Here is a 17,584-nt window from a genome sequence, read left to right as displayed (position 1 = left end):
TGTACTGGCCAGAGCCAAACATGTCACAAAGGGCAGGAAAATAAATTTATTGGAATATAAAATATTTTGCTAATTTTAACTAAGTATTAACAACCATCCAGGGACTATCCTGACTGTAACTATGTTCTTTGGGAAGATGTCACAGATTTTACACCAACTGCAAAGCAAACTCTTGATACTCAGCACTTAGTACTATGGTGCAGCTGACAAGTTCCATCAGCTTCATGAACTTGGAGATCTTTTTCAGCCTTAATTATTCTATGATTCCATTCTATGATTCTGTGATCCAGTACCAGGCAGGCACTGTGTAAGACTGCAGGCAGCAAACACACAGCTACAAAGGCAGTTGAGGGCCAGGTCAGAGCACCCAGCAGTTCCCACATTAGTTACCCCAGTCAACTTAAATGCGTGACTCTGAGGCAGAATATAGCAAACATTTGGTGGCTCTGACATTCACAAATCAAGTCACATCTGCAGCTTTTCTGTGCCTTCTCCCCAGAAGTTCATATTTTGGCCTTAGCTTCCCATTAGGTCACCTTATGCTTTCCTCATTTTCAGCAGACAAATCTGGCTTTATCAATTAAATTCTCCCCAGAAGGCACTCACTAGCACTACTGATCAAATTAGACAGATGCAGAGAAGAGCAATCAAATGTGGTATTATCATCCATGCAGCTTGGAACATAAGCCAAAGAATATATGGGAGAATTTTAAGCAGGAAAGGACATTGTGCTAGCAGGTAAACTTCTAGTGCAGAGAAACTGAAAGAAAACATGGAGAAGAAGCAAAAGTCCATCACTAAGTCACAATGCATCAAACTCTAGAATCACTTTCAAAAAACCATGGCAATTCCACATGCAAAACTGATTGATAACCTATTCTCAAATTAAAGCACATGAAACTCCATGTGAACACAAGAAAATACTTTCATATCACAGATGCCCAAAAACCAGAACACGTTGCCCAGAAATGTTATGGAGTCTCCCTCCTTGGAGGTGTTGTTCAAAACTTAGCTGGACAAGGCCCTGGGCAACCTGCTTTGTGCTATCCTGTTAATGTCTGCCTGATACAGGTCAACCAAGGACTGAGATTAATAATTTCAGCTTTTCCTGTTTGATTTATACTGCTCCTTTAATCAGATACAGGGAACATTCTGTTTTCTTGATTAAGAATCACTTCAAAAAGTGGCCATCCTTCTCATATTAAGCTATTGTTTAGTCAAATGCATTCAAACAGCCAATTCATTTCAGTGTTCCCAAACTCAAAAGGGACTAAGACCTGATGAACTGCTTTAAAGACAATGTACTGTCCCTCTGCCAGGTCTCCCAGGAGTGATACTGGAGATACCAGACAACTCATAGAAGAAATATTCCTTCAGTACAGATCACAGCTGCAAAGGCCCTTAACAAAGGCAACACTTAGAAATTCTTGATTCTTTAACACATAAAAAGGTAGCTCACGCACAAAAATTAATAAAATGCAGTTAAGACCCAACAATTGTGTGAGAGTTACAATGAGCTTCTGGGGAAGGTATTTCCAAGTTGGCTCAAAGTTGTCAAGCAACTGCTGACACATAATGATAATTCAGAGAAGGCAACTTTTGCTCTTAATGATCCAGACACAACTGCCTCAAAAACTGTGCTAGAAATTAAACCTGTGCTGAACCCTGCTTTGCTGACATATGGCCTCAGCATGCTTCCTGTCACTTTGAATTCTTCCAAGGACAGATGTGGGCTGTGCATTGAAGCAGGTTGTCTCTGTGTTCCCTGCTGCACTCAGAACAGCTGCATTACAGCTGCATACAGCATTTACTACAGGAGGAGAGGAAACAGCCAAATGCTTTTGATAATGGGACTGGGTCCCTGTCCTTTACAGGAAGGATGCCAGGCTACTTGTGGTAAACTTTGCAACCACAAAAAAACCAGAAAATTTGCTATCAGTAAGTGAATATGTACAGCTTAGCCAAGAAATAGGGAATTCAAGAGTTGGCAAGCACTAAAATATTTTCTTTCAGCATTTAGCAGAAGACCTAAGATGCTTAACTGGAATTCTTCAAGGAAAGTATGAATCACACAGCTTTAATAAAAAAATCAACTTGCAATTTCCTGGCTTCATGGGGAAAAATAAAATATTCGGGTTTCTTTTTAATACATTGATAAGTTAGAGTATGATGGGAAAAAAAAATATAATAGCTCCGGGATAACAGCTGTCATTCCCACAGATCCCTGTGTTGTAGCTGCTGACTTGAGAGTGAAGCCACTGAGTACAGCTCCATATCACAGTGACCCACCAGTTAATATCCAGAAGTGACACAGACCAGAGCATCTCTGTTCCCACCAGTTAGCCCAGAACCTAACCAGCCTTCCACAAAAACCAAGAGATGCTAATGAATGTTATAAATGGCAAACAGAACTCAAAAGACAAATGTGTTGTTATACAGCACAGCATTGATGTCATTGCTGACATGTATGTTGCTGCAGCACTCACCAATATTGGACCTTTTTCCCCATTGCAAAGGTGCAACATACTCAGATTATGGAACTACAAAAAGCTTTTCACTTCTAGGTTTATGTCCTTGTTCATAGGATGTGTTTTCTTTATAAAGAAAATACCTCACATTTGCGAAGTTTCAGAAGTTCAAGTGCTCAGCACACTTAGCAAAAATATTCTAATGTCACTAACATCTAGAAACAAAGATCCTTTTCTCTTAATAAACTGTCCCCCACATACAACAGCAAAAACTGTCTCCCATACTCTTCCCTGGCCTATACACAGTAATGCCATGAAGGTCTCTGAATTAAGTCTTCACACACCCTAAAAAAATGTCAAAGGAAAAGTGGGTCCTCCTTATGCTAAATTCAACTAACAAGTTCAAGTCCACTGAAAACAGTTATTTCACTCAAAAACTAAGCTGTGAATGCTCTGAAAAAATTGGCATTTCACAGAGGGTGTTTTATGTAATTTTACACATAACTTTTATTAATTCTTCAATGATTTTTTAGATGTGCCCAGAAACTGAATTAATAAAGGGTTCAAAAGGAACATTCATTTTGTACAGACTTTCAGGAAACTATTCTGACATTTTTCTCAACAAATGGAAATACTGTTCATGACCTGAGGGCTTTCTTTAAGGATCATAAATAGAACATTTCCTATTTGAATGGAACTAGAATTCCTAATGACATAACGACATTTTATACCTTCCCTCTTTCAATACCCATCTTTGAATCATTTCTGAAAAGCAACAATGTAATCCTTACAAATGCAGAACACCTTTCCTCCATTTAAAAGGAAGGATGAATAGAAATTGATGCTTTACCTCTAGCTTTTGTCACCACAATTCTTTTGCAGTTTCAGTCTCCTACATCTCTACTGTAAGTTATACTGTCACTGACAGAACTTCTGGCAACAATATATTCAGCAATAAAAAATGTTTAAAAATAATGATTTTTTAAAAAATGTTAACACAAAATGCATTTTTATTATATGCTTTCTAAACCAGAAAATCAATTACACCATAGAATTAAAAAAAAAAATAAATAAATAAAACTTGCTTTTTAAAAAGCCTATTACACTACACTCACACTTGACTTTGCTAGGTATTGTGTATTTGGAAATCACAAAGCTCATTTCCTAGGATTGCAATGATATGCAGTTAAGAGAGGACTACTTCCTTGTTAATTGCATAGTCCAGTATAAACTCCTAGCTAATACTGAAAAAGCAATTCTTGAGAGGCAATTCTTGAGAGGCAATTTCTGTGCACTAACATATTCACTTAAAATCTATTAAAATGTGATATATTAAAAATCTGAAATACAGACTCCAGTACTCTCACATTAAGTTCAATCCAGACTAAACTTCATGTGGACATATCTGTAAACCTCCAGTGCAAACCAGCTCTGCAGTCCTGCCCAGCCAACTCCATCGCAGCCCTGAGCACCTGAAAGCTTTTGGTACTTGCAGCACCCAGTTTTGCAAATGTTTTTTCCTCTCTCAGGACAATTCTTCATCTGGGAATTGTTAATTACCCTCAGATTTGTCTGAAGTTGGAGCCCTGGCTCATTCTCTCATTCTCAGTTCCACAGCCACCAAGGGGGGAGTTGTGCCACTGCTCAGGGAGAGCTCCAGCCTGCCCAGCACTTGGCCCAGGCAGGAGGACAAGTCACAGAGCAGAGGAACAGCACCACTCCTCCACAGACATCAAAGTGATTTGTTTTCTAACAGGGAATGACTCATTGTCACACCTGGTAAAGTTCAATTAAACATCTTTAGGGGAAAATTTATGATTAAACACAGAATCAACACTGTTGATGGACACCACATATTTATCCAGGTTTCTGGGCCTCTTTTAATATTTAATTTTGCTTTAATGACCATTATGTGTCTAGGACCTGAATTACGGACAAATTAGCTGGAATCTTCCCTCATTTTTCATAGCCTTCCAGGTTTCTGCACTCTTCTGAAGCAATGCCTTTCCTGTCAAACTGTAAACCAAGTAATATTTGTTGGCCATCATGGCCTTGGATTCTGAGAAAAATTCTGTCCTACACATGATTATGGACAATTATCCTGAGGAGCTTTTGGAATCCCTTTCAAAATGCTCTCACTACTTTTTGTGACACTGTTTTGCTCAGCTTCCCTAACTCACTTTGAGATGTAACTCAGGAGTCAGTGCTGCTCCCAAAGGCATTACAAGAATTCTCCTGGCATGCCAGCATGTTACATGCTTAGTTTATGGAGAAATAAGTAGATAAAGTTCATTAAAACACATTCAATACTTTAGCACTATGCACACAGATCTCACTGAACTCCATGGGAGACAAAACGAAGTTCCTGACAAGACTGCACCCTATAAAACAATTCAACAAAACACCCACCATGACTCGCAGAGTGAGTGTGAGAGATCTGAGTAACTTTAAAAAAATCTCTGCTGAATCTCCCACTGGCAAGCTCAGACACCAGCATACACCTGCTCCTGGCATCTGTGCAGGATGCACTTGGTAAGATTGCTGTTTGAAGGCTTTTTCACATTAATATGTAGATCCCAAAGAGCAAATTCAGCTGGAAATTTGAAGTAGAAGCAAAAATGCAGATTTAATGGGAAGAAAATCTTTCCAGTTCATGGAAACACACTCTTCCTTTTACAGAATTCAGAGAGGGGGAAAAACCCTACAAACCCAAACCACAAACTAGTCCTTTGCCAGCCTACACAATCTCTCAGTTCTATGGTGCTTGGTGTTGTGAGGCATCCTACACATAAGCAACCTTAAAGCACTCCTAACTAAAGCTTCAGGGCATGCAGAAGACCATTTAATCAGACACCAGACACTTGTTTCAAGCAGAATTGTAAGATGCAAGACTTTCTTCAAAAAATGCAGATGTTGCCTTAGCTGCACAGTGAAATGAGACGTTTTCAGAACACGTCATTCCTTCCACAACAGCTCCTCAGCTGAGAATCCCGGCAGCCCCCACCCATCCTGGAGCCAGACACGGCTTCTCACGACACCTTGTGGCAGCAGGACCAGCTGACAGGGCTTTTGTCTTCAAAAAAGTAACTTCAGATGTCAAACAATGATATTGCAGAAAATCAAACACAAAACAAAAAGCATCAGCTTATAATCAATTAATCTGAAGAACAGCAACAATTTTCAAAACAGGAATATTGCCCATAAAAATAAAGACACAAAGCATAAAATAATAGAAGCATTATTTTAAAGTAATAAAGTCAGAAAACTGAAACAATCAAATGCAATTTGAAGTGCATGTGAGCTACAGATGTACAACTATAATAATACAAGTATGAATTATTAACACAACATATTCTTACCTATTTCTTACCTCTTTCTAGCTAGAAAATTAGAATTTTCTTTGCACTTCCAGGAAGAGATTGGTTGAGAAGGGAAAAGCTTCATTGTCCAGAAATACAAGGACAAACTGACTCAATTAGCCTACTTTATTCTGATATTTATGTTGCATGCAACTGGATAAACAGCAAAATAGTGAATCTTACTTCCCATTTGTTTTCAAATGATGTTTTGAGAAAGTATTTTTGAACTATGCCTGAAAAAACAAAAATTGTGCTTCAATACTATTCCACTGGAAACATGTCAGTCCTAGAAGAATTGGGCCCACCTTGAAAAGGAAATCAGAGATAGCTCTAATCAAATAAATTAAATCCAACAAAATTATTTAATATATACCCGCAATTCCTGACCTCCATTTGCCTCTGCTCTGAGAAATGGTCTACAGACTTCTCTCGGATGAAAATCAGGTTTTTTGGTCACTTCTCCAACCAAATCGTGGCAAAATCTCCACAGCACACCCACAGCCCCCGCTCGGCGCCACTGCCAGCAGCCACCCCCGCCGGTGGCAGTGTCAGCACCAGGGGCCACGGACACCTCACCTGCGCTGCCCCCGGGGGCTCCACACTGAACTCCATCCTCCTGCTGCAGGAAGCATTCACCACGTCTCACCTGCTACTCCGAGCTGCAAAGAACAGTTTGACTTCCTATTTTTATTTTTTTCCTCTGTAAAGAGCCCAAATAAACACTCAAACAGCCTTCAGGTGGAAACTAAAATAACCTTGGAGAATGATGCTACCTCAGTGAAGTAAAGCACATCTTTGTCTCAGAAAACAGGTCCAGAAGCAGAGTGGCAGGAAGGTCATCCTCATAAACTGAGGAACCCTGACACAAACCCTGCTTTCAGAAAGGAGTTTCTCAAGATCAGCAAACCTTCCTCTCATGTAACTCTGTCCTCTCTGGGCAGGGGTGCAATATACTTTTTATCTTTGTGCAGTCACACAGTCTTAAACACAAATAGTATCATTTTATGGATTCAAACCCACAGTGGTTTGAAGCCCAGGACACTTCACCATCTCCACCAATTTTTTGATACACCACTACAGTGGTAAGGTCCCAGACTTACCTGAAAGTACCAAATACACTCAGCTAGGAGAAACCTGAGAGTGCAAAGAAAAATGCACACCCTAATTTGTCTCCATTTATATGCTCTGGCATAAAGTACAACCTGTGCTTTAGAAACTCAAATAGACAAGTTTATGAGCAGGTCAGTCCCTGTAGACTGCATTCCTTTGACAGACTGTCTTTCCTCTAGAGATGAAACCATGTACAAACCATGTCCGTTTTAGTAGTTTTCATCAATTTTTTTCCTTCACAAGAAGCCTAATCTGATAAGATGTGGAATATGAGGTGCTGAATATTAGCTTAAATAGTTTCGGTTTGTTTTTTTTTTTAATTGTCTGTGTAGAAAGGTCTGTTAACATCAACAGTAGTTGTGCCTGCACCAACCTGAGCAGGAACTGTCTGCTGAACGGGGCAGTGAAGTAAACTAACAAACAGCCAACCTTGGAATGAGCCTGCCCTGAGACACTGCTAACAGGACTATTGTGTCAGTCATTGAAAACAAATGTCTCTAATGCTTTTACACTTCACTGATTAACCCTGTAACACCCACACTCAAATGCTATTATTTGCAGCCATTGCTGCCTAATAGAGATACGTAAATCACCCCCTGAGCCTGCACCAGTCTGAGGGAGAGACTGAAGTTGTCACTGCTTTCATGTCTAACATCCTCCCTTTCATCAGGGCATGTTTCCACTCATATTCTTAACTGCTGGGGTTTTTTTTATGGATAAAATTCCATAGCTAATTATTATGAACAAGTACTTAGAAATACTAACACAGAGCTTCCATGAAAGGGTTTGTAATTGTAATGAAGTAGCTTGTCCAAGAAGCATGGGAGATTCTGTCCTTCCAAGACAACCTAATCACAATGCACCAGCGTGCCAGAAAGGTGAAGTCCCCAGGGAACTTTCAAAGACTTGATTCAGTTCCTTTCATTAAGCACTAGGTTCAGAAGACCCAGATACAATTTCAATTAGGGAAGGTAACAATCAAACCATGTTCAATTTCCTCTATATGAACTTTTGAGATTCCAAGAGTTCATACGACATATTATGTGGTTTTAAATCCCATTGATTGGTATCTCTCAAAACAGAAAATCTTACTTTAAAACATACTCTTTCCAGACCCATTGCACATAAGCAGCAAAGAACAGTGATTGCTGTGACAGACAATTATTACCACCTCCATCTCATTTGAGAATGACTTTGAGAAGTACTGGCAGTACTCACAATAAAAAACAATTTTAGACCTCATTTTTATAAGGAAGATCACCTTGAAAACCACTTCTTACACGACAAAGACTTTCACATTTACTTCACTATCAAGAAACAATTTCTGTCCTGTAATCCAAAGAAATTCAAACCAGAATGAAGAGCATTAACCAAACACTTTTCAGAATCCAGGTGAGAACAGAACAAGCCTGAAAATCCAGTCAAAGGGAAAGAATATTCACTCTTTCTATCTTAAAAGAGACTAAAACAGAGGATGTCACCAGGATACAGCTCCTTTAGTTCACTGATTCTGTTAAAAAAAAAACCCATAACAAACCATTTTAATGTTGCAGCTTTATTTAAAAGAAAGTGACTTTAAAGTTTTTGGTAACATTTTTTAATACAAAATTGATACAACGAAAAATAAACTTCAGCAGTGCTCTAGAGCAGATTACAGGCTGTAAACTCATAGTCAAATGTAATATATTGGAAAAGTTAATTTTGTTCAAAGCTTATTTGCAGCACCAAATGATCCCAAAAGACTAGTTTTACTTGACATGCCAAAAAACCTCAAACTCACATTTCCTAAATAAGGAGCTGTTCAATCTCACCTGTCTTCCAATTTACAGTAACAGTTGTGATTAACTGTATGCAAGAAACACATCAAAATTTCCTACAATACCTTCAGTGAGTAAAGTTCTATTTTTGTACACCTTTGAAAGTTTATAAGGAGTCATGGGCAACAAGGTATTTGCACAAAACTTTAGTAATTGCCATTTACATGGAACTCAGAAGTCCATGAAGAAATTTCAAAGCCCTATAACAGTTCTTTTTCAACAATTTCGTTTCAGCAGGTCAATTTCCTTGATCTTAGGACCACATTTTTTAAACCAATGTCTGCAGGACATCAGAATTCCAACATATCAACAAGCAGTACAAACAGAATCCAGCAGGGAAAGAGAAAAACCAAAACATAACAAGCTACACAATCCTGAAATCCTTTTACCATTCTTATCACATGCTCAGTAGAAAGCAAAACTCCTCCCAAAACTCTTTTATTTCTGTTTTTATGTTGTCTGAAATCAAGTTTCTCAAACAGAAAACCTATTTTGGGAAGAAACTTTCTCATTATAAACCCGGTTCCTCAAACATCCCATTCTGGGGGTAATCGGCTTCATGCAATCCTTACTGGCACAGGGAAGATACTGCCCTCAAATATGAAGGCTGTAGAGATCTACCAGATGGGGCAAAATACTAATACTCAAACTGTGAAATAATAGCACTGTAATTCCTGTATTTGCTCTTCTCTGTCATGCAATCACAACTGTAATTTGTAGAAGACAGCAGTCTGCTTCCTGATCTCTGCTTGGCTGCTTCTCACTTCATGGTTCCTGAACTCAATCTGATTTGTCTTATTATGGCTGCTCATGTAAAGGTTCCAGGAACAGCATCAGTGGAAAAGGATGCTAATCCCTAACACCAGAAAATCTGCAACTTAGAAGTCTTCTCTAGAAACTGAAAAATTTCCCTATAAATTCCACTTCCTTTTCAGGCACTTTGCCTTTTGCTTTCCTCTGTGAAACATCCACCAATCATCCTTTATCACTGCTGTCTACCCTGTGATCCCAATGTAAACAAAACCCAGTAGAATAATCAAGTTTTGCCAGAGGAAAAAAAAAAAAAGCACCATAACATTGCATCTTTGCTCCTTTCAGTAAGTTATAGCAGCATTTTGAGACCAAAGCCTTAGCCTTCTAATGCTTAAAGCCTTGCTCCCAGGTCCTCTGCAATGCTTTGGATCCTGGTATTAAAACAAAGAGGTATTGAACATCGGATGTGCTCACAGGAACGTGGATAGGAGTTTCTGTGAACTGTGTGTAACAAACCTACTTTGTGCCTGGGGACACTGACTGTGCAGATTTGGTTCTCTTGAGAGGCTGAGGAGTCACTGGCACTGAACAGTTTTGCCATAGCCACCTCTTCCAGCATCATAGTCTTGCCGATACTCATCTCGGACCTAACGATGGAGGGAGAAAGGGAAAGTCCAGAAAAGACAAGGAAAAACAATTTCACAAAAACTGTTACAGCACTAGAATACAGTCATACTGACATCACAACATGTAAGTGGCTACATGGAGCTGTCTGGCCAAACAGAAGGTGAAGTGCATCATGCAGAAGCCCAGAACAGCATAAACCAACTTCTTCTTTCATCATGGCTTCTTTCATCATGACTCTGTAATCAACACAGCCCAAGCAAGGATGGCCAGCCTTGGGCTTTGGCAGTACAAGCCACTGCGACCTGCTCCACTTGAGGTAAGCCAGCTACTGTCCTGTGTGTTCCTGACAGCCCCTTATTTTTTCTGGGCTTACTTAAAAGCATTTTCTCCCCAGGCAGCCAAGAGATGTTTCTGCAAGTACTTCTCATGAAATGTAGGAAGGAGTTATTTATTCCTAGTGAATTATATTGCCATTGATCAGATGCCTTCCAGTGTTAAACAACAACTCCTAAGCTGCTATTTCTGAAATTTTTCTGTGTTCATTCAAAATCAATAAGTTTGGCAAAGGCACCATTCCCTTAAAAGCCCAGGCTGTACAACAACCTACCTGCCCCCCTGATCGTCCACGGCCATACTGCCTACCCTCCTTAAACCCTGCATCCCAGTCTGTCCTTATGATCCTGTCATCAAGCCTGGTCCCGTTGATGTATCGCATTGCATTTTCAGCATCTCCTCTGGCATAATACCTTAGGAATATGTTAATGAAAAAACAGACTTCTATTTTCACCACATGGGAAAACAAACAGTATCAAATGGACTATAAAACCAAGTCTTTGCTTGAACCACTTTTACGAAGCTACACCACCTAAGAAAACTGCTAGTGAAAGGGTGAAACATGCAGCAGTTCAGGCATTAGAAAGTTTGTCCATCATGCTGACATTTAACAGAACAAAGCTCTATTACTAGAGTGGGAAGCCCCAGGCATGCTCTGTTCATGGTGCAAACTTTCACCAGTCTGATGAATTCACTGGATGCAGCAACAGAACGATCCTCAGAAACGTGCACGTAATGAAGTCACAGGACAGGGATGAAAGATGCCAACGGAAACTTTACACGTGTGTATGAAAAGAAAGATCTTTTAACCTCGGCACGGAGAATATGAATTTACTGCAGAGGTCAACTACCCAACAGATGTCTGGGTTAAAGCATCAAAGTGAAAGCAATCTAACCCCACTCGACATGCAGTGTATGCTCGAATACAGAATACATGGTTGGAAAACACCTGTAAGAGTGTTTTCCTTGCATCCAACTGTGAGCCCAGTATTGCTCTCTCGCCAGGGTCTCCCACAGACGCTTTAGCAAATGATTAAATTTATCCTCGGAGAACTCCCCCGTAACTCAGAGCCTGCAGTGCAGAGCAGTTCACCCACACCCTGACGGCTCCTGCCGTGCAGCACAAGGATACTCTACGAAGCAGAAGCCACAAGCGGTTTTCTTCACTTTGTCCAGCCCCATGATGACCTTCTTAATGTCGCCGCTTTTGCCGAAGAGCTCGTGGATCTGCTCCTCCGTGGTGTAGAAGGAGAGGTTCCCCACGTACAGTGTGCAGCTCTTCCTCAGCAGCCGCTCCTGGTCGTACCGCGTCCCCTGGGCCGCAAGGACACAACGTTACCTCGCGGCCCGGCCGGACCCGTGGCGCCCGCCCCCGGCCGCGGCTCACCCGGAAATGCTGGTCCCGGTACTGGCTGAGTTCGGCGTAGGAGTCGCTGCGCAGGATGCTCAGCGTGCCGCCGGAGCTCATGGCGGCACCGCCCGGCCCGGCCGTGCCCAGCGCAGGACGGACCGACACCGACCGACACCACCCGGCCCCGCCGCCCCGCGCCGCCTTCCCGCGCCCTGCGCACGCGCCCCGCGGCCGCCGGGTGCGCAGCCAATGGCGAGGCGGTGCGCGGCTCTCGCGACAGCGGCGGGGGGGGGGGGGGAGCGGGAGGCGGCTGCGGACAGCTCCGGGGAGGAGACGGGAACCACCGCCGCCGCCTCCCTGCGCCGAGCGCACGGGGCGCCTTGGAAGCGGCGGGTGAAGGGCCCCGGCAGCGCTGCGGAGCCCGGCGGTGCCCGGGCTGGGCACGGCGAGCTGCGGACTGGACGGTGCGTTCTTCGTCGCGTGGCCTGGAGCGACTCCTCGGGAAAGCATGAACACGAGAAGCTGCTCCTCATCGGTTTCATGGATTTCCATTGCAAAGACGGAATACACGTCCCACGGTTCTCAGGAACAAGCAGACTCACTTTATAATCACCTACAATGCTGTGAAGATTGTCACTTTAAGCGCTGATAAGAAACTTGAAATAAAATCACAGTTCTCACAGGAGTACCTGTAACAATGTCTGTGTATACAGGAGTAGTACTCTATATTTGATACAGTTTTGTTACAAAAAGGATTTTAAGTGATGATGATTGACAGGATAACGGACATCTTACAGGAGGGTAAAAGAGATTCTAAAAGCACACCTCAAGTCTATTGCAGCAAGAAGGGTTTATAGGGAAAAAATGAGAGCCACCCTGCATATAAACGGAAATACAGCTACATAATGGAGAATGATGCATCCAGCACATATAATGCCTAGGGCAGGTTTGCTAAAGACACTGTACCTGATGACATCTGTGACACTACAGCAGTTAACCTTCCTTCAGAGCATGTTTCACTGTTTGATCCAGCTGAGTAGAGGCTCAGTTAACTGGGGAGGATCATTTCCTCTCCTTTTATCATCCCAGGTGAGAAGAACCTTGTACTTTGTCTGAGATACAGTTTCCTGCATTGCTGGTCAAATTAAACCTCCAGCATGGAGAAACTGCATCTACAGTGTAAATTCAAAGGTCTGGCTGGCAGGACAAAAGCAGTATATTGTTAGTCTGAGCTGGTGTTTGTGGTCCAGGTTCTGTTGCTGGCTCTGCAGGTTACCTGTGCAGTGGTAGAGAAGTCACCATCCCATGGGAATGGTGCTCCATTACATCCCCCAAGAGTTTCAAGATGTACCCCACTCAGACTGCCAGAATTTGGTTTCATGAAAATAGTGTTCAAGATTTAAGTTGTTTAAGAAAGCTGAAAATGGGAAGCAGGACATGGAGTACCAGCTGTGGCACACGGTTGTGTCACCCCAGTGTAAGACAGCAAAAAGAAAATTAACTTGGAAAATACAGTTGCTGTCACAATGCTTTCACAACTACTCACACTACTTTGAGTCACCAGTACAAAAACAGGCACCTTCTCTCCCCCTGCCTCCCCCCAAACACAAACCTTTAATTTACAGGCAGGCCAGCAGTGAAGAGTGAAGGATGTGGGATGAACATATAGGCAACAAAAGACAAAATGCTTTACAAGAGAGCGAGAGCTATGTTCCCTAAACATCTAGGTCATACCTATAGGTTGGAAAATACAGGCAAATCATTCATACACTCATTTTTCCTAGATTCGCCTTAGAGCCTGGCATCAACCTGTATTATTCTTGTCTTTGTAGAAACTTAAGGCTCCTAAGACCTTATGTAAGGTTGTGTGGGTGAAGAACTGCCAAAAGCATTACCACCTTTGTGAGCAGAAATAATTCAAGTGTCAGGTTTGTTTCAGAGAGAGAGGCTTGATCTCCAATGCATGTGCCAAGTCAGGATGTTTTGGATCCAAGAGTTCACGAAGACAAAACCGAATACTGTAATTCATGCTGTGCTATTGAGCATATACATCATTGTCAGCTGAAGCCCAGTTGTTGGTGTCCGGTTTAAAGAGACTGCTCTCCAGTGGAAAGCCAGGATAGGAGCTGTCCTTCCCACTGAGCTGATTTAACGGGGAGCACTTAGTGCGCGGGGAGGGGGCGCAGGGGCTGCGGCTCCTCCCTCGAGGCTGCCCTCCCTCCACGGCAGCACAACCGGGATCTCTGACCTGTGCTGAGCCCCTCCAGAGATACATCTGGTCCAGTGGCACGAAGGATCAAATCCCTCCCAGTTACCCGCTTTCTGTGCGCAGCTCCTCGATCCAGCTCCCGCAGGACCTGCCGCGCGCTCTGCCGGGGTGACAGTCGTGACAGAGCCGCGAGACGAGCGGCGGGAGCGCGCCAGGGAAGGAGCGCCCGAGCTGCAGCCGCGGAACACCGCGCACGCCTAATGCCATCGCGGTGCCGCCCTCCCGAGCTGCCCGGCGCGGTACGTGGGTACCGTTCACGAGGATGGAACTGTGGCAAGGAAGGCTAAACAGGCAAAGCTTGGATTTTAGGATTTAGCACAAGCACTTAGGCTGAAGCATCCTCCACGTTCTAAATCAGATTCTGCCAGATCAGTGCTGGGGATTTTTCAAGACGGACCCACCCAAAGCAGTGATGACTGCAGTCTGGTCTAATGAATTTTTAAGAACATAAAATAAAAGATTACTGAGTCAGACCAGCTTTTGTCTAACCCTGTAACCTCTCTCCAGCAGCTGACTTAATGCCTATTATCAGTAAACACCCCACAGTCCCCAGACCCTGTCAGATTATTAGAGCTTTCAAAAATAAATCTCCCATGGAAACAGCTAAGCTTCAATCACAGTTTTGGCGGGCTCTGATTTCATCCTCTCTCATCAGGAGAAGTAAAAAAGTTCATATAAAATACCATAGGGCTGAGTAAGTCAAATTTTAAGCAGGTTCTGTCCAGAACTGGCTACCCCAACAGTGTGAGGAATGTGAATAAAGAGATGTGGGAAAGCTCCCAGTGCCACTGCTGATGCTGAAAGGGGGGGTATGAAAGAGGAAGGTCTCACACCATCATCAGACAGCTCCCAAAGTAAGTAAAAGACTAGAACTTTGTTCTCCTAAAATCTAAAGGCTCTGATGATCTGTTTAGCTCAAGGATGTAAAGTCCTAACTGACTCCTCCAATTTCCACTGGATAGGACAGATATTTGTGGTGGGTCTTCCATTGATAAGTGAGGAAATATCAAAGTCTCGTTCTTGAATGAGACACCACATTTTGTAATTGTGGCTCTGACAGTACCAGGGATTATAATAAAGATGTGACAGTCGCTGCAGGTAAAATTGCTTGCTCGCTGCTCTACTGTCTGGCAGAGGGTTTCTTCTCCAGCCCCAGCCATGTCAATGACTTCCACATGCACATCTGTCTTCTTGATATTGAGCAGAGACCTTGGAGGCATGTAGGTGTGTGCAAAGAGCAGAGTGTAGTGCCGCGGATGGCTTGAGGACGCTGGAGAACGGATGAGCTGCTCCAAGTGAAACAAACAGGGAATGAGCCCTCCCTGGTGTAAGCACCCGAAGAGAAGTGCCCCCAGAAGGTTGAACAGAACAATGAGGGGCTTCCATTTCACAGCTCTGTTCGCTGACGCGCTGAACAGGACCAACGGCAGGATGAGAGGGATGAGAAACCGAGGCTCCTGGTGGCTGAACAGGGAGAGAAATGCCAAAGGAACAAAATAAAATAGCAGCAACGTTGGACTGCCCTCAGAATGCACCAAGAGCCCAGGCAGCCCACGGCAACACCATCTGACCAGCATTAACTGATGGACATATTTCTTTAGCATTTTAAAGCCAGCACCGATGGCCAGAATATGTAAGATACCAAACAGCATTACTCCATTGACTGTAAAATGTGTAACTCGTGGGTGACTTCCATGCAGTGCAAGATTATGAGGATTAAGATTATAGCTGAGAAAATTGAAGGGGGTTACTACCATTTTGTCATGTAATTGAACGATTACATCAATCAGGCTGCTCTTGTTAGTGCTGTAGAGGTTGTCTAAGCTCACGGAGGTAAAATAGAAGGTGTCAGCAGTTATGAAAACAAAAGCGGTAAAACATGCACATAGGATAAACTTCAAGAAGTCGTTTATGAGAGTTTTAATGCTCTTTTGAGAGTCAACAATTAAACCAGCCCAGTAAAGCAGGGGCATTAGAGCAAATGCCAGAAAGGTTGGCCTGTTGAAAAACCCAGCAGTTGTTAGGACACCTATGAGAGAGCTGCTTGTAGGCTCTGCTGAGCCACTGGACTTCCTTGAAGAAACCAGTACCATGAGAAGAGCAAAGAGAAGTCCTTCGAGCGTGTTTGTAAACGTTCTTGTATAAAACACCAGCGTGACATGGGATCCAGCAAGAAGTACCAGCGCTTTCCACGGATCTGCTCCCCAGAAAGGGGCCAGTCGATAAACGCTATAGTCGAGTATGAAAGAAAAGATTGTAAAGAGCAGGCGAGGAGATACAAGGAGAGTGTAGCTGTTGATGCAACTTGAACATATGTCCAACTGCTGCAAAGACTTGATCACCCAGTATGTAACTCCTGATGTCATTAATGGGAAAACAACTGTTCTGCAAGGAGAGTTGGAAAGGAACTCCCATGGATAATAGACCTGTAGATTTAAAATATCTCCTACAAAGGAAGAGAAAAATACATATAGATAATTTAAAAAAATACATATAGATAATATATTTTATTTAGTAATTCAGCATTAGGGATACTACTTGGTATAAGAGGTATCACAATACAGAGCAGCTCCTAAACTTTTGAAACTGGCGTCAACTTTGACATTTTTAGGAGCGTACCATTCATTCTTACAAAACACCCAGAAGCCTGTCACTCGAGGCGCCAGTCGCTGTGGACAGAGCAGAGCAGGAACCCACCCACCCGGCCAGCCCTGCGGCTCCTCTCGTGCCCGGCTCGCGGGACTCGCTGTGTGACAGAGCGGGATCCCTCGGGAACACCCGCCGGGCCGGCGATGCGGGACACGGTGCCCGTGGCCGCGCCGCTTCGCGTCGCCTCGACCCCGCGCGGGGCCAGCCCGTCCCGGGCGCACGCCTTACCTGCCATGACCTCGGGTGCCTGGAAGAACTCGTCGGGGTGCAGGTACCCGCTCTGCGGCAGGAGGCACCAGCCCGCCCGCAGCGCCGCCAGCAGCGCCCACAGCGCCCGCGCCACCATGGCGGCCCCGGCCCCTCACGCCGCGCCACCAGGGGGCGCGCGGCGCACGGACGAGGCGCCGCAGCGGGAGCCCGACGCGCATGCGCAGCGCCCCCCGCCGGCTGCAGTTGACGGCATGCCGGGATCAATGAGGCTGGAAAGGGCTCCGGGATCAGCGCGTCCAGGCCACGGCCCAGCCTTCCCTTCAGTGCCACGTCCAGCCTTCCCTTCAGTACCTCCAGGGACGGTGACTCCACCACCTCCCGGGCAATCCATTCCAGTGTCTAATCACCCTTTCTGTGAATTCCTCCTGCTGTCCATCCTGAACTCCCCCGGCACAGTTTGAGAGCATGAGTTCTATGCATATGTTCTCTCGTCCTGTCACGGCCTGGGAGCAGAGCCCGACCCCCACCAGGCTTCCCCCTCCTGTCAGGGAGTTGTAGAGTGGGATAAGGTCAGCCTGGAGCCTCCTCCAGGCTGAACTCCCCCAGTGCTCCTCATGGGACTGTGCTCCAGACCCTTC

At 44.0% G+C, this 17,584-nt stretch overlaps 2 protein-coding genes across 4 annotated transcripts; both read right to left on the bottom strand.

Annotated features, from left to right (window-relative positions):
* Window positions 1-8,476: 8,476 nt before the first annotated feature.
* On the bottom strand, window positions 8,477-12,037 carry NCBP2 (nuclear cap binding protein subunit 2). Of its 2 annotated transcripts, XM_041414469.1 has the most exons (4): window positions 11,855-12,037; window positions 11,600-11,781; window positions 10,742-10,880; window positions 8,477-10,154 (listed from the first exon to the last, which is right to left on the bottom strand). In XM_041414469.1, exons 1-4 carry the CDS (start codon window positions 11,933-11,935, stop codon window positions 10,083-10,085), a joined length of 474 nt encoding a protein of 157 aa, XP_041270403.1. In that variant the 5' UTR covers window positions 11,936-12,037; the 3' UTR covers window positions 8,477-10,082. The 2 variants fall into 2 exon arrangements, with proteins under 2 accessions (XP_041270403.1, XP_041270402.1); XM_041414468.1 differs by lacking the exon at window positions 8,477-10,154 and having other exon boundaries at window positions 10,161-10,880.
* A 606-nt stretch (window positions 12,038-12,643) lies between these two features.
* On the bottom strand, window positions 12,644-17,116 carry PIGZ (phosphatidylinositol glycan anchor biosynthesis class Z). 2 transcript variants are annotated; one of them, XM_041414542.1, is made up of 3 exons: window positions 16,965-17,116; window positions 15,895-16,533; window positions 12,644-15,837 (listed from the first exon to the last, which is right to left on the bottom strand). In XM_041414542.1, the coding sequence occupies exons 1-3, from the start codon at window positions 17,080-17,082 to the stop codon at window positions 14,954-14,956; spliced, it is 1,641 nt and encodes a 546-aa protein (XP_041270476.1). In that variant the 5' UTR covers window positions 17,083-17,116; the 3' UTR covers window positions 12,644-14,953. The 2 variants fall into 2 exon arrangements, with proteins under 2 accessions (XP_041270476.1, XP_041270477.1); XM_041414543.1 differs by having other exon boundaries at window positions 12,644-15,551; window positions 16,178-16,316.
* Window positions 17,117-17,584: the final 468 nt, after the last annotated feature.

Source organism: Onychostruthus taczanowskii, unplaced genomic scaffold, assembly GCF_017590055.1.
Source record: "Onychostruthus taczanowskii isolate IOZ18803 unplaced genomic scaffold, ASM1759005v1 scaffold45, whole genome shotgun sequence".
Lineage (NCBI taxonomy): Eukaryota > Metazoa > Chordata > Aves > Passeriformes > Passeridae > Onychostruthus > Onychostruthus taczanowskii.
This window is presented reverse-complemented; position numbering and strand designations above follow the sequence as displayed.